General features: G+C 40.3%; 1 protein-coding gene across 12 annotated transcripts; it reads left to right on the plus strand.

Moving 5' to 3' along the window:
* Positions 1-2282: 2282 nt before the first annotated feature.
* Positions 2283-26878, plus strand: fam107b (family with sequence similarity 107 member B). Of its 12 annotated transcripts, none has more exons than XM_077568198.1 (5): positions 2287-2448; positions 2699-2764; positions 17954-18125; positions 24178-24334; positions 26094-26878. In XM_077568198.1, exons 3-5 carry the CDS (start codon positions 17998-18000, stop codon positions 26211-26213), a joined length of 405 nt encoding a protein of 134 aa, XP_077424324.1. In that variant the 5' UTR covers positions 2287-2448; positions 2699-2764; positions 17954-17997; the 3' UTR covers positions 26214-26878. The 12 variants fall into 12 exon arrangements, with proteins under 12 accessions (XP_077424322.1, XP_077424323.1, XP_077424324.1 ...); XM_077568201.1 differs by having other exon boundaries at positions 17987-18125; XM_077568196.1 differs by lacking the exon at positions 2699-2764 and having other exon boundaries at positions 2283-2448.

Here is a 26878-nt window from a genome sequence, read left to right on the forward strand (position 1 = left end):
CTTATAATGTGGGTAAAAGGGTTGCGTTGGTTTGACTGACATGCTAATCACGTATGTTAGCTGCTGTGCCAACTGGTTAAGAACAAACAACAAGTAAAACTCTGATATTAGCCAGTCTTTCTTGATAATATGAGTAACAACGTTGTGTTGGTTTGAGTGACACACTCCATTGCCACTGCAAACTTTTGGGGGGGGGGACTTACCCATGGTCAGAGCAATTAGCTTGTTGGTGTCATTTATGCTACGTGATGTACTGTAGCTCACTTTTCCCCCCCTCTTCATGTAGATGACTAAAAAGATTTTTAGGGTTGCATGTATGTTGAGAGCTTCAGAGCACAATTACTATTTACTACCATTTTTGAAATACCTTTATTGCTTACCTTACTTAGCTTAGCTTGCTGGCTTACTAGGGCTACATATTTCGTGGTGATCCAGCTAGGAGTCAAACCTAGAATCTTATCGAATCGAATCTTATAGCTCGCCTATTCAGTAACAACCTTACTTTATTGTTTACCTTACTTAGCTTAGCTTAGCCTACTAGCTTACTAGGGCTACATATGTCTGTGATAAAACAAAATATGTTGATAATTATGAAGAAGGCATATCAACAAAATTATTTAAAAAAATGTTTAGTTAAACTTATTTTATGTTATATTTGATCATCAAAAGGGAGCATGCTTTAACATCATTCATTTAAAGCGCACATCTGTAGATGATTTAAGATACGACTTTATGTATGTTTGATACACTTTCCTATACCAAAGCTATTCACACACCACCATTGACTGCAATTACGAGTTGTTTACATCATGGTAGATGCGGTGAACATGATAGCAAACTTTCATTAACGAGCAGCGTGAGAGCTCAATGAAAACGCATAACAGGCTTTTCACAGCGGAAGTTTTCTCAGCCAGACGTCCCGAGAGGCATCACTTATCGAGGAGCGCATCTTTTAGAATGTTGCCGTATAAAAACATTGAAACTCACCAGCTACCTAATCGTCTTTTTACTGCTGTTGGTAAATCTCATTGTCACAGAGCAACACATAATGTTTTTTTTATTTTTATTTTAGTATGTTTCACCAACATATACCGCCAAATATGTGTTGAAAAGTTTATATATCAGTGGTGGCTGGTAGGTTGTTGTTGTTGTTGTTTTTTTGGGGGGAGAGGGGTGCTGGTGGATACAGTATATCACGTGGGGCTGCCGAAGAGTCAGGTCTGGCTACACACAAGCTGGCATCTGTTACATTAACAACATCCATTTCACACAAAGCAACAGTTGCAGAAAAAGTAACATTTCAGTCATATTTAGAATCTTTTTTTGTTAAACATCAGGAAGCTAACAGTGCTAAAATGTAGTGACCCCACCTTGATCCATGCATTGATGAAGAGCTACTGCGCGTGTCATTAGCATCCATCCACTTTCAATATCGTTTTCAAATGAATTTCTACTTTCAATTACATACAGTACAGATTTTAATACATTTGCATAACCAAAACAACAAGAAATGTACTTGTGGCTAGAAAGCAAAGTGAAAAGTGTCTCATTTTTTTTGCTATTTTTTGGTGGTTCACTTTTAAAAAATACAATAAAACACAGTATACTATAAGTGCCTCCTCAAACCCTACCTAATACATGACAAATGTGCAGTGCTCAATTGCTTGGTTTGCTGTGAAGATGCCAACTTTTTTGTGGTCCACTTCTCTCATGTTTGGCTGTGACGATCGGTCTGCAGCAGGCCTTCCATCCTTCCATATATGCTTTTTATTTATTTTATTTTATTTTTAAGATTAGATTAGATTGAAATTTTGTGATCACCAAAAGCTGACTGTTTTAGGGTGAGACAAGACATAAAATATTTATTCACCATGAGTCATTATTGTAGCCGACATTAAAAATTCTCTTAAACTTCTCCTAATATGTTGTGTTAATGCACCCTGGTTCACATTCCTACATTCGCCCCAAGTTTCCCAAGATCTCAATCATTCACTCAGTCATTCGCTCAACCTGGTTAATTTTCTCTCTTTTTTGACAATTTCTTACATCATGTTGTAACAACATGCCTATTTTAATAAAGTAAGGAGTAGAAAGCACAAATAGCTGTTTTAAAGTAAAAAGCAATCAGAAAAATAAACATCAAGTGAAGAAGATAGCTGCAATGTACAGTACTTGGTTACATGGTAATACATGATGCCAATACTGTTTGTGAGGAGAGTAAGGGGAGTCGCTTTTATGTGACGTCACTCTGCCCCTCCCACTGGTCTGAAATTTACATATCGTGTGGTTCCCGGCTGAGTGTGCGTATGGAGCAGTTGAGCAGTTTCCAAAAGACGAAGACACACCTCGAAGCCAACCCGTGACTGTGAGATGCGCTTCTTTTGACTGTTTCACCACTTTTTTTTTTGCACACAGCTGGAAGAAGTGGTGTCGACATTTGACTTTGTGGTGAGTGTGTGTGTGCGTGCATGTCTGGGTCTCGCGCTTGCTTGAGGTTGCGTTCATAAGCGTCCTGTAACAAAAGCAACCTGGTTGTGATTGAGCGTCTGGGGTGGGTGTTGTAAAGCTGCTTTTTTATGTGTGTGGAGGACTCAAGGGGGTCAGTTAGCGTCTCGTGAACACACAAGACGATAGGAAGAAGCGGAAAAATTAGGTCGAATTTCAAAATACAAACTCTTTTGTTCTCTTTATGTTGTAGCGCGACAGTCAGCGAACGGGACAAGAGAAGATGTGAAACACGTCGTGTAGTTTCCACACACGTTACGTACGTACGAACGTATACTTTCGTCACTCACAAATCTTGTCAAGTATTTGGGACAGTTAATATATGGTAGTCGTTCACGTGATCAACGTAGTCTTTTATGTTAGCGTGCCTTTTATAGCCTTTAACGTTTCGTATATTAAACAATGACACGTGCTGCAGATGTCTTTATGATTTAGGAAGATGTCTAAGGTTAAATAAGAATGAATGAATAGCAAGTAAGATCCTCTTTCAAGGTAAGTAGGAATCAATGAATAAGTATCAGTGCATTTCACATTTGTCCTGTCACTAGCCAACACGGTTGTGCAATTGTATGTTGCAACTGGTCTGTTAAACCATACACTTCTGCTCACTTTTTAGTCAAACTATAACCAAAAGTAGTTAGAGAAACTTTCGGGGTCAAATTGGATGGTTTTTGAAAGATGCCATGTGTTGCAGGAGGTGGTGAAAGTGCAACTTTCACCAACTTTCTGGGGGGGGGGGCAGGTGTGACAGCCGGCGAGTGACAGCCGGTGTCCTGTCCTGTGCTTTGGAGGAGCTGCAAGTTAAAGGCGCCCTCACATGTGTTAGTCATTTGCAGTGGCGTTTGCTAAAGGATTTACATCTGTTTTCTGATCTTTGAACCCCCTCCCCTCTCTTTTCTTTCAATCTCTTGTTTCCCGTAAGGGTGGATGCTGTCATGGCGTTTTTTTTGTTGCAAACGTTACAACTGGAATGCTCCTATGGTTATTGCGCTTGAAGGAATTTCAATGTGAATGAAATACCCCAAGTTTCCATTCTCGTCGGCCCTACATGTCCATTAGTGGTTCTGGGTCATCTCTCGGGATGTATCATTACCGAGTTGGCAGTGTGTGTTTTGACCTAGAAAAAGCAAGGTATTTGGGTAAGGATTTGGGTGTGTGTCCACGAGGGGTGACCGCGTGTGTGTGTTGATGGTATTATCTGAAAACAGTCCTGTCTGTGGGTTAAAAGTGCACGAGTCAGCAGAATGTGCTGATCCGCGAGACTTAGAACTACTTGAGATTGTTGAGTTTAGTGTTCAGGCCTTTTTGTTGGTGTATTTCAAAGAATGCCTTGTTACAGTAGTTCTTTTAAGTGACGTTGTGAGCCGCTTCAGCCTTCAGGACTTCACCTCAAATGAAACTCACAGTTTAAACCAGATCCCAAGTATCTGAGGCTGGATATTTGCACTGCGTGCTTCAAGTGACACAATTCTGATGTGTTTTTTTTTTTAACATTAAATGGGGAAACTATGCAAAAACTTAAGAATTTTAGAAGGGGGCAAATGTTTTTTCATGGCACTGTCTGTTGTCTTTTCAAGCAAAAAAACAAACAATTGAGAGACACTCGCAATAATCTATACTACTTTTTTTTTTTTGATGACCAATTTTTGCTTCGACATGCCAGCAAAAATTTGAGATACTATCTTTAGTTTGTCAGATAGGGAACAATTCTTCACAAAAAATGCATAAGGCTGTTATTTTTACACTAAGCTGAAGTTTTGTAGTGCACTTAGTTGAGGATTTCTATCTAACTGTCGAATTAAACAAAGCAAAAAGAATTATTAATCAAACCCAATAACTTTGTCTTAACAAAAGTCAACTATTTTAATGCTAACATGCAATGCAAATGCACCAGACTGACTGGTCATCAGCAGCGATGTCGCAGTAACTACACCTTCACGACAATCATTTAAATCAAAATCATCATTAAATTTCAATTAATTGCCTGGCCCGACGTATGTATCCTGCGATTGACTGGAAACCAGCCCAGGGTGTGCCCCACCTTTTATCCAAAGTCAGTTGGGATGTGTTCCAGCTCACCCATAACCCTCAACAGGGCGGAAAAAATGGATGGATGACAGATATTCTAATTGAGTGAGAAAAAAAATCTCAATTGCTACTTAAAACATTCAGTGTAAATCCAGCCTAATTATAATAATACTTTATTATTTTCTGAACTCTTGTCAGTGATGCAGAACAGATGTTGATTTATCGCATCTTGAAACACTTGAGGCCAAAATAAGCGTTCACTAAAGCAGCAGAGGCGCAAGTTGATGTCAGATTTTCTCCTCTGAACATTGACATTTTGAAAAAATAGTGATTTTTTTTCATCATTTTTTTTGTTTGTTTGTGTGAACCAGACTAGACTGACCTGTATCTTGGTGGAGACAACATTTTGATAATTGCATTGTGTGAAAGCTTTCTTGCTATTCAGGAAATTTCTCATCACACACTCATGATCCTCGAATCAAATACTGACGTGGCCTACTTTGCAGAAAATGAATGTTTTATTATGGCACAAGTGATTAAGAGCAGATGTGCTTTTTTTCATACATTCAGTGCCATAGAGTAGACAGTATTGGATTAGCATCGTGCTACAGCCGTTCATTGAAATCTTCTGTTTTTGTGTTTTGGCTCGCTGCTGCTGTCTCTATAATCTGTTTAGCCTTATGAATCAACTATTAGGACGCAAAGTAAACAAGCGTGACACAACAGGACAAATGCTCGGTTTACGTTTGCCCTGGGGCTTTTGATTATAATGTCACAATTCAGGTATTGACTTTTCAGTGCGTGTGCAGCATGTAAAAGTCAGTCATGCCGAGTCTGTATGTTTGCTCGGCACCGTATGTTGATTCACTCATAAATGAGATAAGATAAGCATTCAATATCGAGACTAAAACACACAACCTATTGAGAAGTGGCTTTCACAAAGAACCCCATTGATTTGGCTGAGCGATTGAGAGCCTTCAATCACTATTTGGATCCATTAGCGTGTGAGGCCACTTTGTAGCAGCCCTTGAGGACGGATGACAGCGCCCAAGATCCTTCTCTGTCACGCAGGTTCAAGTCTAGGGAGACTGAGCGTCTAGGCTGCCGTGGATTGGATTAAGCTCTTTGTTAGCCGGTATCAAGATATATCATCTTATTTGAAACACAAGTAGGAACAGAGCCATTTCCTTCTATAGCTTGAAGTCAACTTCGGTGGGGTGTTAATAATCTGCATGACAAAATTGTCATGCAGTTGTCTGCCTTATGAACTAAAAATATGCATAGGGATGCCATATTTAGTGTCATGGGTACTCATGAATCAGAGAGAACAAAGACTGTTGATTTGGACGCCGCTTTAGTGTATTAGTGTGTGCGCGCGCTCTCGTGTGGATAACTGTGGATCGTCTGGTTGCCCAAGGTAACAGTTGTTATTGGGTTTTCCCAGCCAGCATGTAAACAAAGGAGAACCTCCCAAATCCTCCCCGGTGTGCGCCGGTGCAGCCAATGAGATCGGAGAGCCCCGCCGGGCTCAGCCTGTACAAAGCGAGGAGGGAGGCGTGACTCCCCCCCCCCCCCCTCTCCCGCCAGCTACGAGGGGGGAACACCGTAGTAGTGCACAAAGCTTTCAATGTGGAAGTGGAACAGACTTAACAAAGACTTGCCGTTTTTTCGTTTTTTTTTTCATCAAACAGTGCGCAGTCGGATGCAACTTGCTTCATGCTTTTGGGTACAGTGGAACCCCCTGATGGCCAAAACAATCTGTTCAGATTTGTCCCCATAGGAAGTCATGGAAATTTAAATAATCCCCTTTGTAAAACCATTCTGGGCTGTGCAGTTAACCACTGTATAAGGCTAAAGTAGGGCTGGGCGATATGGCCTTTTGTCGCTGTAAAATGAAAATAAATGACTTCTAAATTTGTCACGCCACAAAGAGTAATGTTAACCAGCCAGCTAAAGAAGGATTTTTAAAAGATGGTGGAACAACGCCACCGCAACCTTGTTTCCAAAAAAAGGAGGGGAAAAAAGCGACGCATCGCATCAGTACAAGTTGCAGCATGTACTGCATTATGATTGCACAATGGCGTGCTTGAGGATCATGTGACAGTTTCAAGTAGTTATGACTCGCAAAGTGAAAACAAGATGAGCATACAGTATTCCTTGATTATGTTATTTGTTATTTGAGAGGGCATCTCATGCTCTAAAAACAGTTTGGTTACAAAATAACCCAACAATGGGTCAAAAATGGACCGAACCTCTAGAAACGGGCCTTTTAGTGTTAAACAACTCGTAAATATTGGTCGGATCCTTTACTTGGGTCAAATAAATTGGGTCATTTTGAAAAAAACAACAACCCAGAAAGTTGGGTCAAATTGGGTTGGTCCATTTTTGATCCATAATTGGGTTGCTTTTGATCCAATTATTTTTAGAGTAAACAATCTTTTCTGCTGCCTTCTTGTCTCCATCAGTGCAGTTTTGTATCATACTGTATCTCAGGAGACTCAACTGATGCAGAGTGGAATAAGTGTGCGTGACTGCACACGTGTGTGCCGCCTGTTCCCACCAGGCCTTCATATGAACATATAGGAACATGTGTCACTCTCAGCTGTAAGGCAGCAGAGAGGTATGGTATAGAGCCATTTGCATTGACAGGTGTGACCTCTCATTGTACCCTACATCGCCCCCGCCCCGTAAGCCTCCACTCGGGGCACATGTTGAAAATTTGCTTTGACTAAGCGTTTGGATTTGAACCTTTTGAAAGAAAGAGCCTGTCCCTTTGCATGCACGTGTTCCTGTCACTCTAAAGCAGCCACAGATGTGATTGGATATCTATATCGTTGTGTGACAATCACTTTGCAGGTTCATCACATTCCTACAGCATGACTCGACGCGGCGTCGCTGTCATTTCAATCGCCCCCATTCATTCTGTAATCTGCTTCCAGCGCTCGGAGGGCTTGAACGTGTGTATGATGTTAGGGCTACGTGGGGAAAACAAAACAACTATGCCGGGGCTAGATCATAGCCAGACATGACCAATTTGAATAATAGCTGGTTGTCAGTTCCTCATTGTTGTAGCCTAAAATGCCTGACTTTGTGGCAGTACTTTACAAAAATTGTGACAGCAGTGGGGGGGGATTAAGCGTTGAAAAGTGCTTTTGTTGTTGGACAGAATGAAATTTTGAGATCATTTTATACTTTACAAGGAAGATAAAGTGCACTTGTGTACCACAACAGAAATATCTACAACCGCCAACATAAGGTGTAGAGATAGATCCATATGTTTTTTTCAGGGCCGATACCGATGCCGATTATTAGTAGTCAAGGAGGCCGATAACCGATATTTGGAGCCGATATTCATTTTTTCTATTCTTTGTTATAATTTCTAAAAGCATGCTTATTGAACAACTTTTCAGACTTTACAAAATGTTGAAATGTTTTTGTTTTTTTATATCTTAGGCAATAAACATACTTTTAAATTTCTAACAAAATGTTCAGGGAGCTCCCAAGGTTATCAGTACATCTTTAAAAGTTACCGTAAATGGCAATTTAAACAAGTAAATACCATAGCTCTCTATAGTTTTCTACAATATTTATTTTTCCAAAATTACAAAATGCCTGAAATCTTAAAACTTTCCCATTTCTTTGTTTTAATGTCGAACAAAAACAAAAGGTTCAGAAGGTTCCCAGAGTCAGCAGCATTTCTTATAAAGTTAACTGAAAATTTAAAAAATAGCTCCCTGAGATTAAAATGGTTTTAGATTTACCTTAGATCGGCTGTCAGATTATTTTTTTTTTAAAGGCTGATACAGATATTTGTCAAAACGCCCAATGTTGGCGCCAATAATCGCCATGACGTAGCGACGTTGGCTAATTCAGTATAGCATTGCTAGTTACAACATGATGTAATGCCACCGCAAGTGGTCAAGGATAGACACAGCTTCCGGTGCAATTTAAATTGCTTAATTAAACAAATTGTAAGAAAACGTGTTAGCCAGTTGCAAAGAAGCCATACGGTGTTCACCACTTAACAGCCAGCCAGCTCTACACTCTTATTCGCTGCTGCTCATTTGTGCTCCAATTATGTGTGGAGTCGTTTAAAAAAACAAAAAAACTTGATTTGTTCACTTAAAAATCTTGTTTAAAGTAAACTAAGAGTGAACTGTGTGAGAGTGACTACTTGTGATTTTGGTCTGACGATGGTTTCCCTCAGCACATGTGATGATGCTTGTAAGAAGTGGCACAATGTGTCATACAGCAAACTGGAAAAAAATGGTATTTTTGTCTGATTACTAAGCTGCATGTTGATATTTTCTGCAGACAACTCTGCAGACAACCGCTATGAATCATTCTGGCCATGATACCGCCAAAAAATAAAATTGTCGTGCCTGATGATATCACACACACCGCTTACACGTGCCTCGCAATCTCTGCCGCTATGCTGGCCTTGTATGCTCGCATGGTTGCACATCTTATGTTTTATGACCCTAAAACCTTGGTTGTAAATTCCCATTCCCCGGCATCTCCCTGGTGACATCATGACACTGTGGGAGAAGAGGGGCCGTCCCATCGAGGTTTCAATGCACAGGAAGTAGAACAGAATCGAAACGATCCGCTCTCGTCTCTTGTTATTTCTCATCCACGCAGAGCAGTAGGTCAAGGCGGGGTATCACATGCTGACTTTTAATGTTTTAACCATTTGGAAAAGGTGAGATACCCGACATTTGATTTAAAAAAACAACAACAACCTTTTATTGTAGGTCTTGGAGACTGCAGACTGCTTACTATCTGCACTCTACATTAAGTATTTCTTTTTCTGATGCCTGTGTACGTTGATCGCCTAAATTTGAAAGCAGATATCTGTACTTTATACTTTTAATCCTTACTTGATCAAATCAAAACAAGCTTGTTACTTGTTTCAACCTCCACGGATCAATAGTTATTATCTAGTAAGTCACTGACAGTATTGTGGTTTACTTGCCTGACTTCTTTGCAGGCTGTGTGGGTTCACTTTAGGACTGCAGTGATTATTTGAATAATTTTAATAATTTGATTAAAAAAATTAACAAGTTAAGAGTGCATAAAATATCGAGTGTCTACAATTTGGAATCTTTTTCCACTTAAAAAAAGATGATTAAGTACAGTACAGGCCAAAAGTTTGGACACACTTTCTTATTCAATGTATTTGCTTTATTCTCATGACTGGTTACTTTGTAGATTCTCACTAAAGGCATCAAAACTATGTATGAACTGATGTAGATTTATATACTTAACAAAAAAAAGCTGAAATAACAAAAAACGTTTTATATTTTAGATATTTCAAAATAGCCATCCTTTGCTCTGGTTACTTTTTTGCATACTTTTGACATTTTTACATCTGGGAACTCTTTAAAAGACTGTTGGAAACCCCCTTACAGGTGACTGCCTTTTGAAGCTCATCGAGAGAATGCCCAAAAATGTGTAAAAAAAAAAGTAATCAGAGAAAAGGGTTGCTATTTATTGATGTACTTATTTTATTATTTTAATTTTTTTTTGTTAAGTACATAACTCCACATGTGTTCCTTAGTTGTCATAGTTATAGTTGTGATGCCTTCAGTGAGAATCTACAATGTACATAGTCATGAAAATAAAGCCAATGTATTAAATGAGAAGGTGTGTCCAAACTTTTGGCCTGAACTGTACATCTTGTACTGCAAAGCACAAATGCCTTCAACAACAGCACTGCAATTGCCGACACAAGGTGACATAAATATCAGTAGCTGATTTAATATATCCTACTACCACAGCTAGTTAGAACATTGAATTGACCCTATGAGTTGTCAAGGATAGACGCACCTGCAGGTGCACTTTTCAATCACCATATTGAATAAACGGTAACAAATTAGCACCGAAAAAAAGCACATTCATTTGCTAGCGCCGATGGCCACAAGTGACGAAATTAGGCGATCGATGTGTGAACTGGCTAACAACTATGCTCTCATTTGATGACGACATACACGTCACTCACCGGGCCAGGTCCCACCTTTTAAACCTGTGCACATTCAAACGTCACAGATGCAACTATATCGAATGTAAAGATAGCAAACCCAAGTGGACAACAATAGTACTAGCACCTCACGCATGTTGTTGTTCAATAATGCCAAATAGTTTTTTTGTCTATATAATGATTACAATAACTGATTCTGAAAAAGATTTCATACCTGCAGCCAGCTCTACTTCAACCCCCCTTCGCGCACTGTTTGAATGAATGGTAGTCTCTCTGTATGCGCCCTGCGGCGACCAATCCAGGGTGTGATCCACTTTTCAATGACAATGGCAAAAGTTGATTCGCGTAGTGCTAATGTCCATCCCTATGTCACCATATGTGTTTTTTCCTAATCTAATCAGTTCTTTTGTACACATTAGCACCATTTTATTTCCTGAGGGTGAGTGAAGTACCATTGTTTGTAAATTTGCCCAAGTACATCACCGTGTGGCTCCGTTGTGATTTATCTGCATAGTCATGGTGTGCAGCGTGTACGTGCTTGTGCCTTGTACAGGAAGTGAGCTCATTGTTACCACGAGCTCCCACTCCCCAAGCACTTCTTTCTGTCACACTTTCTCCCTCACGCGCACTCAAGCCACCCCCCCCCCCCCTCCCAATCCCCTACAGCTGTCAGTTAAAAGCCCATCTATCTATCTGTGTGCTTTAATTAGGGCCTCTCCTGTCTATGGCTGAATGGTCGCTTCATTAACAGACAAGCTGCTGGGCGCGTACCCGGATCCGTCCGGCTTGTAACACGTGCATGTGTGCGTGCGCTTGTGCATGTGTCCATGAGACAAGAGAGTTAGAGAGAAAAGGGGCGTGGGGGTTGCTTTAGGGTATGGATGACGCCATTTCCCCCAAGGGATGGACCTCCCATCTGTGAGTGGGATAGTCTGTCTGGATTTTGAGAAGTGTGCACAAGATGATTTAAATGTGACACATTTTGTATGCTCATGAGCGTCTGTTCTCATTAACTAGTTCTAAAGCATTTTTATTACCGTGAAATCCAAGGCGGCTAGTAAGATTGAAGACGATCATAAAGCGTCTCTTTAGGCCTCAAGAAAGAACACAAACAGCAAGATGATGACCGGTCTGTTTTGCAAACATGACCTCTATATGTCTTCCTGTGGAAAACACATCCTGGCGTGTGGATGACAAAATGGGAGTGGTCAGCAGCACCCGGCTGACAGAGATTACCCCGGCCGTGCGGCAGCTCTTAAAAGGCCCTCCGTCGTTCACGTCACCATCCTGGACAAGAAAGAGAGGTCAGATGGTGAAGATGACCGCCAGCTGCTCGACCTCCATGCGGTCCGTGTCTGTTCCTAGCCTGAGCAGGAAAATTAGTTGAGTGGCTCTGATTATGTTTTTCTATTTATCAAATCAGCTCCACCTACCTATACAGTAAAACCCCTCAGGTCGAGCAGACTGCAGAACCACCAATTTGTTCACATTTCCAAACAGATTGGCCAGAAGAAAAGAATGGAAATATATGCAATTGGTTCCAGGGTCAAACAGATAGTCAGATTTTTATTTATTTGTCATGACTTGGTCTTATTTTTGCCCAATTTTTATGCTAAGCTTGTTTGGCCCAATTTTCTTTAATAATTTTTTTTTGCCAGTCATTATTTTGTCCGTCAGTTACTAAGTGAGAATGTGTCATAGGCTGTCACTAACTTAGGCTAGTGCAATAGTAGGAGTCCTATTTATAGTGAGTATTTTGGGGAAAACACTCCTTGGCCATGAATGTAAAACAATCAAATGGAAAAATAGTAAGTAAGCTTGGAGGTAACTGAGCATGCCATTTACACCACGTTTTAGTCTTACTACACCCAGCAATTTGCTGTAATTCATTACTTGTCATAATAATCTCAAACTGTCATCATTACAGTAAATACTTATATGAAAGACATTTACAGGCTATAAATCTATATTTGAAAAATCCTTTAAAATATTGCCCCTCTGCTGTAGGGCCAATATCAATTGCATTCCATGTGAAGGTTGGTCCAAAAAACTGCCCGCGGGCATCACATTGGTGACCTCTGCTTTAGCGGAATCTTCAAAATGATGGTTGAATTACTTTTATATATAATATAATAACTTATTAGTTTGTTTTGGGGGGTTTTCTTCTGGGGGGTTGGTGAAAAAGGGAAATTGGTGATTAGAGAACGGTCTGGTGTGATATCAGTTGGCACGGTCTCTGCGCCTGCCAACCACATTTGCCTATTTAGTCATTCATTCACTTATTTTTTCTGAAACTGTCACTAGTACAAAGTGAGTGCTTTTTTCTCTTGAGAAGACATTTTATGTATGGTCATAAGTTTAATCATTTATAGTATGTCAGATAGTCAGGAGTGAAGTAAACAGTGGAAATGTGTCTTGGGCCAACTCCCTTTTCCACTTCCCGCTGACTGTCTGACCCAGTTTAACTTTTTTTCCTCCAACTTCATCCTCATTTAAAGCCTGAATGCATTTCATTTAGTATCCTTATAAATGCTTTACTTTTTTCTTCTAGGCCCAGCTCACACACTTCTTTTGGAAGGCTCATTGCATTTTCTGTCTTACTCAGTGTGTTGCCTGGGGATGGGAGGGTGCGTTGGTTCCCAAGAGCAATAAACAAAAGTCTTGTAATGGGATTCCCGGAACAGCAGTGAGTGTTGTCCCAAAGCAGCACACTGGGAGAACACAAAGGCACATAGAGGTGTTGAAAATGGGAAATACATAGTCTGGACACGATCAGTCCGATGTTAAGGCCACTTAGTAAGTCCGCTGGGAGAACTTTACCACTTTTAAGGGGATAAGCATTGTTAAAAATTCAGTAAAATCTTCCATCCTTTAGGACCAGAAAAACACATCACATCATTGGCCCGATATAGTTGAGGCAGAAGTTCAAAACACCTCCAAACTTAGGTACAGATCAGTAGATCACTTCAGAAAGAGACCAAAGACAACCTTGAAACGATGCACACGTTCTTGTAAAAGAAAGCCCTGAGAATTGTACAGGTATTTGATCCTAGCATTGAAGTGGATGACCAAGAATCTCTATAAACATTTTGCATTGTACAGGACAGCAAATCGAAGGGAGGAAGACCAAAGACCGCTATGAAGCAATGTACAGAAACCTTGCAAATTAAGACGTACAGGTTTTCGATCCAAAGGTTGAGGTGAAAGACCAAGGATCTCTCGGTAGATGAAGAGAGCAGCAAGACCAAAGACAAAAAGACAGTGTACTAAACGTTGCTACAGTAAAACCCGAAGAATGTTCTGATATTTAGGTCCAAAGTATGAGGATGGAAGACCAAAGATCTCTACAGTGATTGGAGTGGTACAGATTAGAAGATCGACAAGACCAAAGACAACCATGCAGCGGTGTATGGAATTTTACTAAAGTAAAACCTGCGGAATTAACTGACCTTTTGGATCAAGTGTTGAGGTGGAACACCAAGGCTGTCGCCAAACATTTGTGAGGTACAGATCAACATCAAAAGAGGAAACGTGATAGTGTCTTGTTTCCTGGGAAAGATGTACTTAGAAAAAAGAAAAAAACGTTTGCTAGCTTGGAGAAATAGCTTGTGAAAAACAGCACTACCTTCATGCATGACGGGAGGCAACAATTGGAGTGCATTGGTCAAGAAGGAAGCTAACTATCGGAAGGCAAGCGATGTTTTGGAGAACTCGGTGTTGGGATGAAGACGCTTCGGCATGAATCCTAAGGATGACCACTGAAGCAACCCCTTCTGTGCTAAAAAGAAAATCAGTGGAACCTTTCCAGCTGAAAGGGTTTTACTCAAAAGAATTGGCCATCGTCCCAGTGGCCGGAGGTGCCAAGCTTTTAGTGTCATAATCCAAGACTCTTGCAGCTTTAATGGCTTAAATGTGACTCCACCCCGCTCCAACGTGAGTGTCATTTACATGCATATTTAGCATTACCAGTTGACATGTTTTGTTCAAGTAGTTGTACACTGAAATTCGCTGAATTGAATGTTCAAACCTTGCAAAATTCTACAGCGCCTTAAATTTTTTTCTAATCCAATACAGTACATATGTGAAGTAAAGGTCAGTTGTATTTAACTCGTATGCTTTTTGGAATCCTAGCCTCTCCCTCATTTTTTGCTGAACACCCTTACGACACTACTGCGTTTTAGTGTTGGTCATGACAGTGGTACTTTGAGAGCAAAAGTATTTTTTTGAGATGGTACCTTGAGTACAAAGCTTGAGAACCACTGTTTTACGGTGTTTTAACAGATGGTACGTTATGCAGTATATGGCATATAACTCTAAATGGAACCAGAAGTGACAGTAAATAGAATATTTAAAGGCAGCAGCGGTAAGGGCAGAAGTGAAGCAGGGCTCCAATTTGAGGTTGCTAGACCCCTTTGAACTCGCTATGTCACTTCCCCTCAGCCTGGGGCCGCGCAGGAAGTCTGAGCACATGTGTTAAGCTAACGGACACTTTCGACAACACTGCCAGCCTTTGAGAGCCTCCGCCCCCTGCTAGTGGCATGAACAAAAAACACCTTTGATGTGCACAGCATGCGTGGGCTCGCACGCAGACCTATACCTCCCACTCCCAACCCCCAGCCGAGCCCTTTTACACTCCCCGGCTCGTCGACACACATCCCTGCATACTGGCTCTAAGGCCATTTTACTGTTAATTTTGAGGAAGGGGATCAGGAACCACAATCAGAAAACAACAAAAACTCCAAGGTGAATAGTCCGTAAGCCCCCCGCCAATTATACCACAAAGTATTGATCCTAAGACACTATAAGTATGTCACTGACATTTATATTTGTCATCTGAAATCCAACCGTTTACTGCCAAAGACGTATATTTTCGACAAGTAGGGATGCACGATGCTATTTTCAACCGATACGATAAACCAATCATTTAAAGTGTCAATGTCGATAACCGATAAGTAAGCTGATAATGTTTGTAAAATTAACTTGAACACAAATGTACTTTTGAGTCCAACTATAAGTCCTAACATGTACAAATGTTATTATCGCCGGATTTCTTTATCTGGTTTGTCTGTATGACGTCAAATTGGTCGATAATTGCGATAATTATCGGCCACCGATATTATCGTGCATCCCTATCGATAAATATGTTTGTTCAATGGGTAGGCATGTTAGATGGTCTCAAACACCTTGTTTGTAAGAATATTAGGGCATGGATACAAACTTTTTCCTCCGTGGGCCACATACAGAAAAATCCAAAGATGTATCAAGCACACCAAAATTAGTCAGTCAAGCAATTGCAAATTGTTTATATATGTTGGTGTGTTTATTGCCTGTTTTGTTTGCAAAACTGCTACCTGAACATAATAACATTTTTGCATTTAGTATTAATAGATTTATTGCCAACCATAGGGATGGCAAAGCATTTGGTAAAGGTGGCAGCTGCCACCCCTTGCCACCCTGTAAAACCGCCCATGGATACCACTGTGTGACATGTTACATAAAAATGCTTGTACATTACAATATCGCTGGCGTCAGGCCAAACCCTCCTCTGCCCAAAAATGTGGTAAATTTAATATTTTTTCACAACTTATACTATTGCTTAGTCTACATATATGGCTGTTATTTTAACCAACAGCTTACCAATTTAAAGTATTGAAAATGGCTTGCTCTCTTTGACAATGCAATGTTAATGGCTGAACAAACATGTCATTTTTGGGGTCTGCCGAAAGTGCTGATTGTTCCAGGGTGTAGGAGTACTGTAATTGTGTCGGTCTCATGAAACTTAATTTTTAAAAGGTGACAAATGAACAATTTGACTGTAAATGCGCATCAGCATCTTTTTGTGCAACGTCTCCCCTTGAAAACAACCAATCACACGCCATGTTTACCTCAGGCAGCTTTGTTATGTAACTTTGCCATGGTTGCCCTTTGACGCTGCAAGGATGTCGACCTCTAGTGGAGATTTGCCTCAATTGCACCGACCCGCAGGAGTGATGGCATTTTTGTTTGGATTTTGAGGAAGCAATCCCACCTCCACATTGAATGCTTAGAAAAGAAGCACTCAAACAATTAGATGGAAAAGACAATAATGGCCTTACAAAGAGACAAAATATGCTTAAAGAGATGCATATTGAACAGAAGTGGGAGGGAGTAGAAGCAGGGCGGGCGGCAGAGCGTGTGTGTGTGTGTATGTGTGTAAAGGCAGCTATAAAACAGACATTGAATTCGGGCTTGCTCTGTTTTGAAGCAGACAGCTGTGCAGAAAGGACAAAGCTGAAACTCTCTGATTCCGATATTTAAAAACCAGGACCACTACCGCTAGTTCTGTATTGTTTTTCTTGACAATTAAACCCAAATAGAAGCCATGGCGACCATGTTCAGATACCCCGTCTTTCCTCATCTGCAGGGTGAGTTAAGTAAGTGTTGACTTTTTCTTTCTTTTTTTGCACCGTTTTGAAAGTTTTTTGTGGTCTGACCTGTTTTACATAAATTGTTTTTGTCACTTTGTTGAGTGGTTTGGGATTTTGTTCGTGTTTATATTTGCAAGGTCCTGTTGTCAAAAGGTTTATATGGCTTGGCATGTGCTGTTCTTTATTCTAAACTTTACATCTGATGGATAGACGAGCTTGAGACGGGTGAAAGTTGCTCAACAAATGTATTCGAGCATCACCCAAATTTATGGTTTAATGCCCTCTCCATAAACCGCAAAATCTGTAATGGTTAGTACAGATACAGAAGTATTTAGAAGCACTTTAATACAAATGGTTTTCATACTAAAATGCTACTGAAGTTGATCATGTTTTTTTAGAAATATGAAACAAAGGTAAATTTATTGGATTTTTATAGGACTAATTATATTAAAATAAGTGTTAATGGCTGGATGTTATGCTTGACTCGTTTTCTCGTTTTCTGCATAAAAGCACTTTGTGATGCTGGGTGGTCTCTCTTGTTTATATAACAGGTGTTCTAAGCACTGCTTACATTTGTTGTCCTTGGCTATAAATTCCATTGCGTAGCATATGTCGTGCGCTTCTGGGAACTGTGCTTTTTCACCTTCATAAATATCAACTATTATCCAAATAACTTGTAAACATTGTGGCCAGTAATGCAAATGTGCAGAAAAGGAGACAATAAGTGGGTGCGTGTGTTCATTTCGTTAGTCGATTTGCATGTGGCTCATTCTATATCGACATGTTCTCTCCACTCCGATTATGTAAGGAGTCCATCACAATCATTCAGCATAATCCACAGCATGACTTCATGAAAACAGCCCAAGGAACAAACTTTCACTGGACACAACAATATTACATAAACCTAATTATGCTGCCATTCAAAAGTGCAGTGCTATTTTTAAATTGTGCAAGTGTACGCAATGAAGTGTCCATTTCCATCCCCACCCATATTTCAATGTCCCATCTCGTCTTTGGTCTTGCCTGCGTTCAGATTCGCGTGACCCTGGTCTGTCGCTGTCTCCAGGGAGGAGTGTCATGGCCGAGCCCGACTATCTGGAGGGAGACTGCGATCAGCTCATCAAGCCCAAGAAGTTGATCAACCCAGTCAAAAACTCCCGCAACCACCAGGACCTGCACAGGGAACTGCTTATGAACCAAAAGAGGTCGGTAAACGGGTGTTGAAGTGTTCTCACTCACTGCTGGCTCGCTTAGCAACATGAAATTTGGTTGATACTTGGGGTTTGCCCAAAAATCGATTCTCATAAAAATCACGATTCTCATTTAGTCTGATTCAGAATAGATTTTAAATGTCCCAAAATCGATTTTATTTCAATTATTTTATACTGTCTTGCCTTTGTGTGTGCATTTATTTGGAACGCTGTTCATGTTGTACCCGGTATGGCCACTGAGGGGCAGTGTGGATCCACGCGGTCTAATACACTATTAAGTTGTAGCCACATTAGAGAGTAGAAGGAAAAAGTCACGATCAAGTTATTCCAATAAAAAAATAATAATAATTTCAGCGTTGAGCCGTTCTTTTGAGTGATAAAAGTGCCGTGAGTAGCGCGCGAATAAGCATTTGCGAGTCAGACTGGTGTAGATCATTACAATTCCTTGCACATCTATAGATTGAAGCAAATCGAATCATTTTTAAATGAAAATCCTTCTTAATCAAAAATCGATTCTGAATAGAATCGCAGGCCCAAAGATCAAAATCGAATTGTAAGACATTCAAAGATTCCCACCCCTAGTTGATACGTCTATGATTGGATGTGTGGGCTGGCTGACATGGCTTTAAAATCGCCCCGCCCGATCGCATTCCAATTTGAGAGGTTTTAAAAAGCCTGTCACACAGTCTCCACGTGCACGTCACCTTAGTCTGACCTCCACTGAGGGAAGCTAAGGTCATGTAATCGTCATGAGACGTCCTTGGTCCTCCTGATGCAGGTCGTGTGTGGGGGTGGGTCGTCCTGTTAGGTGTCTTCAGTGGCATCCAACCTCCAGCGGCAGTTTTACGTAAAGCACCGACCGCGAATCCATCATAGCAACTCTTACATAACAGCAGAGGCGCGTCAGCGTGTCAGATGCGTTATGCAAAAAGCTCGCATGGATCGGCGGCACGGGGCCAAGCAGGTCATGTGGTCAGCGTGACGAGATCATGCCATCTGCATTTGCGCGTTTCGCCCCGTGGGACGGAGCGGCTGGCATCTTTGTGTCAGAGCTATAAATAGCGACAGATGTTACATCACAGGAGTGTGTTATAAAGAAGTCAGCGAGTTAACGGGGGCCTGGATCGAGATCATGCGATGAGCATTTCGGGATTGAGAAAATGGGAACGTTAGCCATGTCCTCTTCGATACCACTTTCTTTGACACCGATACCATTATGGGTACGCAGCTCTTGAGTACTACTGATACTGATACCAAGTACCGATACCACTACTACTTTTGATAAAAAAGTAAAAAATAATGACAAAATGAAAAAAGACATATTCCAATGTTGCATTTTTCCAGAAAATTGCATACAATTAATGGCATTTTTCTCCTCTTCTAATTTCTAATTCCTGATCGAAAAAAAAAAACAGGTCATGAGTACAGATACCTTAAATTAAGGCCACACAAACAAACCACTTTTGCAGATGCTAACTGTTACCACACGTAAAATGTGGGGGAAATAATCTTTTTTGTTCATTTATGCTGTTACGGTTTAATAGATATTACACATCTGAATTTAATAACTGACCAACACCATAAAGAAGATTTTTTACGGCATAAATGACAGTGGCCGCGGTCGAATTAGCAGCTGCTAAGTTGCTAGCGTACCTCAATAACACTGCAAGACTTGCATGGAACTGCTAACTTTGATGGCCTTTTGACCACACATAAAGGGGAAATAAATCCGGATTGTACAAACGTGTAAAGCCTTTGTATGATCAGATTTGAAAGCACTCCCAAAAGCAATATTTTGGAATTGCTTGCTGTCTATCATTTTCTGCTCCCCGGAAGTACCCTGGCACCTTTTGTTTACAAACATTAGGAAAAGGTATGTTGGAATGTACGTGTGAAGTGTGTGAGGAATGGATCTTTTTTATTTATTTTATTTTTTTTGTGCATGGGATTAGTCACGACCATGAAAGTGCTGCTGGTGGGTTGGGTGGAGGTGCTGTGGATGCATGGATGGATAGAGCGTTGCATGAAAAGGCACGTTATGTAATCAAGATTACAAAACAGTCGCAGCCGAGGGCCTTTCTCCGCCCGTGCGCTACCACGGCTACGCACGCACACAAACACGCTGAGCAATTTTAAGAAAATTCCAGTGTGTTTTTGGTCATGCGCTAGAGGGGCGTCCACTGTGCGAGGCGACCTGGCCAGAAGGCTTTGTAATTATGGAAACATTTGTCCACACGCTAGGGAGGAGAATGGCGCAAACATCTTTTTAAGCAGGCGCCGTTATTACTTTCTTACTTTGACCTTGCTCTCCTCCACATTTGCACAAAAAGCAGGATGGACACGATTTTATTTACATGGCAACGGGGTTTTGGGAGCTTAAAAGTGAAAACATTCGAAGGCGGGAGTCAAAAGTGGGAGTTGGATTCACTTTTATTTTATCCATAATGGGGAAATTCCATTGAATTGTTCTCAACCATGAATGCTTTTATTATTCTCGTGTCATCGCTGTGCCGACTTTTGCGGAGTGGTTAGCATATCTCCCACACAGTTTTAAGATTCATGGTTCAAATCTTGAATTTGTTTGTCCCCCTATGGTTTTCTCCGGTTACTCTTGCTTCCAAAAACATATTAGGTTCATTGAGGACAATAAGTTGTCCTTACGTGGGTACGTGAGAGTGAGAGCAAGAGCACTCTACAAAATGGATGGATAATCTTTGCGCAAGGCTTTTCTCAATGTTGCCAGATCGTGACATCACAAAATGGATCATTTACATAACTCCAACCCCATGCCGAGTTTATCTGCCCATGGTTTGGCAGCTAGGCTAGGTGAGAATCCATTATTTTCAAACAACGACTGGACTAGTCGGAAACACTTATCATGTCAAAGCCAAGAGATAAGCAGAGCTGCCGTGTTGGAAGCAGAGATTAGCACAGCATTATCAGCGTTAGCTTCTGATAAGCGGCACAAACTTTTGTTTGATGTTGTGCTGGGAGTATGCATGGGCCGATGACAGGTTTGACGGTTTACCGGGGTTTTAAAAAGTCAAGGTTCCAGTAACGGCACAAATTGTCCGTCACCGGTAATGCGCTCATCTTCTCATTTTTGAGGACGCTTAGTAGGGCACTATGATTGACTGCTTGCAGAGGTTGCCAAATGATTAACTCTTTGAAGTACTGACGAGAGGTCAGCGGCTTGTTTCTCTTCCTTGTGGGCTGAGCAGAAAGGGGGGGGGGGGGGGGGTGAGCAGAAGACACAGATGGAGGAAAGGAGGAGAGGAAGACGAGAGCAACTACTTGCAACTGCAACTTTGCTATGTCAATTAATGAACATTGTCTTAGAAAATAAACAAACATGGTGCCAGCGGGTACTAGTTAGCCCCAAGGACAACATGAGTAGTGCATGGGTCTATTCTAGAAGTGTGACTTGCTAAGAAAGTAATTGTACAAGTTTCTTAATGTACCAAATATTCTTAGGTTATGTTCAACAGAAGAAGAAAAAAAGTTTTAATTTCCCAAAATATATTTTTAAAAAGGACATTTTAGTGGTATAATTTTAATACCTTGATGTTGTGATATTTTTGCTCACGGTTCTCATAACCTCAAAATGTAACATTGGCTCATCATGCCTATTTGGAGTTGGCAGTGTGTCTGCTGCATGTGCCACAGATCTGTTACAAATTGGCAATAATGTCATTTGGCTTAGCGAGTGGAAACAGGAGTTCAGAACACACCCAGATAGATTAGACCAACAGTCATTTTTGATGAATTGATTGATTATTTTTATTTTATTTTTTGTCATAATCTATCAAGAAAACGTGGTCAAATGGCCTTCCATATCTCAGACAACTCTTAACTGCCTGCTCAAGGCCAATAACTGTTCTCACAAGACCACACACACTTTCTTCTTCATTTAAGTAATCACGTTGGAGGGAGAGAGAAAAAAGAACTCCCACGGCTTCTGGGAACATTGTGAGCGCGGTTATGTAATGTTCAAGGCTCAGTGATACATTTAATTAAAGCAGCAAGACGGCCTGCTATTACATCAAAAAGGGGGGCTTGTTGTGCTGAAGTTTTTCTGCACAAAGGTGTACAGCCTCACTCCTCTTCCTTAATATTTTGTGTGTGTTGTGGCTGAGTGAACCTCAGCGAGTTTGAGTCAGAATGACAGTGTGTGTATGATGGTGAGTGCATGACGATGAGAGGGGGGGAGTGTGCATGACGGTGTGAGAGAGTGTACGAGAAAATGAGTAAGTATACGTTTGTGTGTTTTATCGAGACCCTGCTGATCCATCTCAGGCTTTTTGTGCTAATCTATTGCCATCTTAGCTTCTCTGCAATCTTCCTCAACCCGCAAACTTGTCTTGAGTTTTTGGAGGATGACATCATCACATTTGGAATTGCAGCGAGAGAGACACGCACACTCTAAACCGTCCCCGATGAGTCTTTTGACATCGGCAGCACACGCCCATGAGTTGTGTGATCCTCCTCGGCATGCGCTTACCGCATGAGCAATATCTTTGCAAACTCAGTCAACCCCAACATTTAACTTTGTGTTATTAGTATTAAATGCGTGGTTATTAATTTTAATTAAATATAAATAATAGGGGTGTGCCAAAAAATTGATTCTCATAAAAATCGCGTTTCTCATTTAGTACGGTTCAGAATCGATTTTAAATGTCCCAAAATCGTTTTTATTTCAATTATTTTATACAGTCTTCACTTTGTTTGTGTGTGCCTTTATTGGGAGAGCTGTTAATGTTGTACCCAATTTGGCCACTTAGGGGCAGTGTGGTTGCATGCGGTCTGATACACTGTTAAGTTGTAGCCACATTAGAGAGTAGAAGGAAAAAGTCACGATCAAGTTATTCCAATAAAAAAAATTAAAATTTGCAGCGTGGAGACGTTCTTTTGAGTGATAAAAGTGCCGCAATAGCGCGCATTAGCGAGTCAGACTGGAGTAGATCATTACGATTTCTTGAACATCTATAAATTGAAGCAAAAATCAATGTCAATCAAATCATTTTGAAGCAAAAATTGTTCTTAATCGAAAATCGATTCTGAATCGATCGCACACCCAAAAATCGGAATTTAATCAAATCGTGATTTCCACCCCTAAGAATGAATTATTTTATTTAAGTGAATTGTTTTGCATACACATTTTAACTTATCCTGAGTGTTTTAAATATTTTACTTAAAGGTACATTGTGACATTTAAAAAGGTAGTCTTTAAGCTTTTTCTACATCATGCATGCTTCAACAATGCCCAGATGAGTACGAAGAGCCCTGACTGTTTTACTGCACATATAATTTTTTATCTATCCACACAGTTTTGTTGGGAAGTCATGTCTTCATTTGTCAGCTGTGACTTTAAGATGGCGCACGTACTCGCACGCGCACCACGGACGAGCCTGACACAGATGCTGCAGTTACGCTTTGGGCCAGAGGTGGCAGTTGCGAGTAAAAAAAAAAGTGACAAACTGCACAAAAATCCTATAAAATACTGCACTTTTATGGATTTTTATGATGACAATCCGACCCTGGAACAAATTTCTACAAAATTATTTCAAAATGCCGCTAAAATTAGTGATGGACAAACATCTTGGAACATAATGAAGCTGGCTGTGGCTTGTGTCCTGGCAAAGTTTGAAATTTCACTTCAAGAGCTTGAAAAGTGCTTAATAGTTGACCCTGTTTTACTCTGTGCTCGCGTGTGAGAATACACAAACCCGCTTGCTTATGAGTTGTGTCTCTGCGGCATTTGGAAAAGTAATGACAAGCAGGCTATGATTTCATCCCTCTTTCCCCTAAGGTCAGTTCCAGTGCTGGCAGCCATCTTGTCCGCAGACTGGAACATTTGGTGCAATTGGCCCCGAAACAAAACTTACGAGAACTCCATTGACATGTTTTTAATCCAAAACACGGAGAAAGGGGAATGCAAGTAACAAGGCAGAATGAGGTCATGCTCATCTGCTGTGTATTTATGTGATTGATCACTTGGTATTACAAGCCAGTAATAGGCCATTTGTTTGTTTGTTTGTTCGCATAGGGGCCTGGCTCCTCAAAACAAACCGGAACTCCAGAAGGTTCTGGAGAAGAGGAAGAGGGAGCAAGTCCTCAAGGCTCAGAAGGAAGAGCAGGAGGCACACAAGAAGAGGAGCGATTTGGAGATTGAACTCATGAAAAGACAACAGAAACTGGAGCAGGTACTGAAATGGGCTACTATCAAACAATCCCCAAAAATACCGCCCAGTGGTGCCTCGAGAGACGCGTAACCCAACTTGTGAATTTTTCAAGATAAGAGCTTTTCAGTTGGAGGATTTTTGAACAGTCCATTCAACTCACTTCCCAATTAGCAGCTGTTTGGCAGATGCAATTAGTGAAATGGTCCTCCACATAGAGGCTTTAAGCTGTCTACTTCAAGTTACTATTAAATTAAACATAAAACAAATACAACTACACAATTGTGTGTGTAAAACAGCCAAACTCCAAAGAAAGCTCCCCGCTAGCTTAGTGCTAATGCTAATTAGCATTTATGTTGTGGTGAGATCCTTTAAGCAACAGAAGTGAAACCAGCAACATGTAGACCGACAATATAACAGTACTCACCGCTATATACTGTATGTTATCTGCAAATACGCATTGCTCAGTGTGCATGGTTGTTTATATATAAAATAATATACATACATAAACATTCCTTGAAAAGTAGTTGTACTACCAGATATTTTGAATGGTAGTTTTCCTCTGGATAGTTGTGTTTTATTGTTTTGTTTTGTTTTCTTATTTTGATGTTTTAAAAAAACTAAATCATTATAATTAGTGTTGTCAAAGTTAAACGTGTTAACTAATTATTTAATCACAAAAAATGATTGCATTATTTGTGTATCAACACAAATTAATCACACTATTTGACCACAGATGATCCTTTAGCTTGACAGCGGGTTTTAAGTTAAAGTTAGCACAGGTTGTGTTTGAACAATAAACATAAATACATGCACTAAAGTAAATCATTTAATTCATGTCAAACTTTTGGGGTCATTTTTTTTTTATATTATGCAAGTAAAAGAAAGATGAGAATGTGCAGTTGATCAAAAAAGGTTGAAGACGTCCTCATAAGAGTAAATGTCGAAAGAATTAACACATAACGGGCATTCTCCAAATTTGGCGGACAAAAAAATGTTGACAAAAAGGCTTTTTAATTAATTAATCGTGATTAATAAAAGGTCTGAGATGTGATTATTCTGATTAAATTGTTTTATTGTTTGACAGCTCTAATTATGATATAAAATACTTATTTGATAAAACCAGTCCCTCAATGAATAATGTTAACTACAGTATAACGGAACTTTGGAATAAATTTACCTTATTTAATTTACTTACCTGTAAATTGTGGCCAGCATTCCATTTAACATCTTCTTTTACACTGACTCTTCTTTACATTCACACCAATTTATTTTCTCAATTGCTCTGCCTAGCTCAAAAGTTTTTTAAGGGTTTGCGAGTGATGCAATTAGACTTTTTGCCACCCCGAAGTACATGTGACATTGTGAAACTCTCATGTTTAATTAACTCATTCACTGCCATTGACGGCTATAGACGTCAAAAATTAATTTGAACTATTTCTATTATTTTTTGTAAATTTAGAACAGATATCAAATTTGTGATCAATCGTTAGTTAACTAGTGAAGTCATGATTAATTACAATTTTAAAAAAATGTAATCACCTAATGGGCCTAATTAAAAAAACAAATGATAAAAATAAGGGCCGTTTAATCGCAATTAATCGCATAATAATTTTATATCTCTTATAAAAAAAAAGGGTTTTCGTAAAAAATGAAATTAAATGGAAAATTGTTAAACTAATAGAAATAGTTCACATGAATTTTTAACGTCTATAGTCGTCAATGGCAGTGAATGAGTTAATGCACTGGCCCTGCATTTAATCAAACGTACACATCTTTGCAGCTGGAGCTGGAGCAACAGAAGAACGAGGAGGAGCAGGAGAACACTCCGGAGTTTGTGAAAATGAAGAGTAACCTTCGCCGGACCAAGCAGGAGATGGACAGCGAGGAGAGAACCACCTAGACGTCACCAGATTGTGTGCGCGCGCTGGTGTGTGGTGACCTAACCGCGGTCCGAGACGAACTTCCTGGCTCCTCTCGCAACCTCGCAGTTCCTATCCCGCAGTGAGGAGAGACTCTTACAGACTAATGAATCCTACTCTTGCCTGCCTGCCAAGAACCCCCTAACTCATCAACACACACATTCACCCACACACGGGAGTTTTCTTGCCTTTTTTTCACTCCTCTCTTCACACACCACGCTGTCGTGTCTTGTTTTTGTATTATTTTTGGGGGTTTATGTTCTCGCCTACAGAATCTACGGGAAGGAAAAGTGGACACTGGATAGACTCTCTACAAGCTGTGTAATTGTGAAGAAGAAAAAAGCCAAGCAAACTGTGCTTTTCTTTATTTATGTTTGTAGATTTTTAGCCCGCTTGTAGCGCAAAGGGGGGCGAAGTTGGGGCATACTTTGATTAGTTGTTTTGTGTATTTTTAGTTTGTTTTACAGCATTTGATTTAGTTTATTAAGCCAGAAGGGGACAAAGGGATTTTTATTTTATTTTTATTTCAAAAAACATGCCACTTTCGCAGCTAATGCAGTTTGCAGCAATAGAACCCCCCAGGGCATGAGAGTGAAATTTTCTTTCTATATTCTGTTTTGTATTAATAAAAGTGTTAAATACGTTG

Source organism: Vanacampus margaritifer, chromosome 6 (assembly GCF_051991255.1).
Source record: "Vanacampus margaritifer isolate UIUO_Vmar chromosome 6, RoL_Vmar_1.0, whole genome shotgun sequence".
Classification (NCBI taxonomy): domain Eukaryota; kingdom Metazoa; phylum Chordata; class Actinopteri; order Syngnathiformes; family Syngnathidae; genus Vanacampus; species Vanacampus margaritifer.

Bases quoted from the DNA above. Each gene is read 5' to 3' on its own strand.
- fam107b (XM_077568191.1), top strand. From the start codon at position 16,875: ATGGCGACCATGTTCAGATACCCCGTCTTTCCTCATCTGCAGGGTGAG. The intron at 16,927-17,953 runs GTAAGTGTTGAC...GCCTGCGTTCAG, and splicing joins TCATCTGCAGGGTGAGTTAA to ATTCGCGTGACCCTGGTCTG. The intron at 24,335-26,093 runs GTACTGAAATGG...ACATCTTTGCAG, and splicing joins GACAACAGAAACTGGAGCAG to CTGGAGCTGGAGCAACAGAA.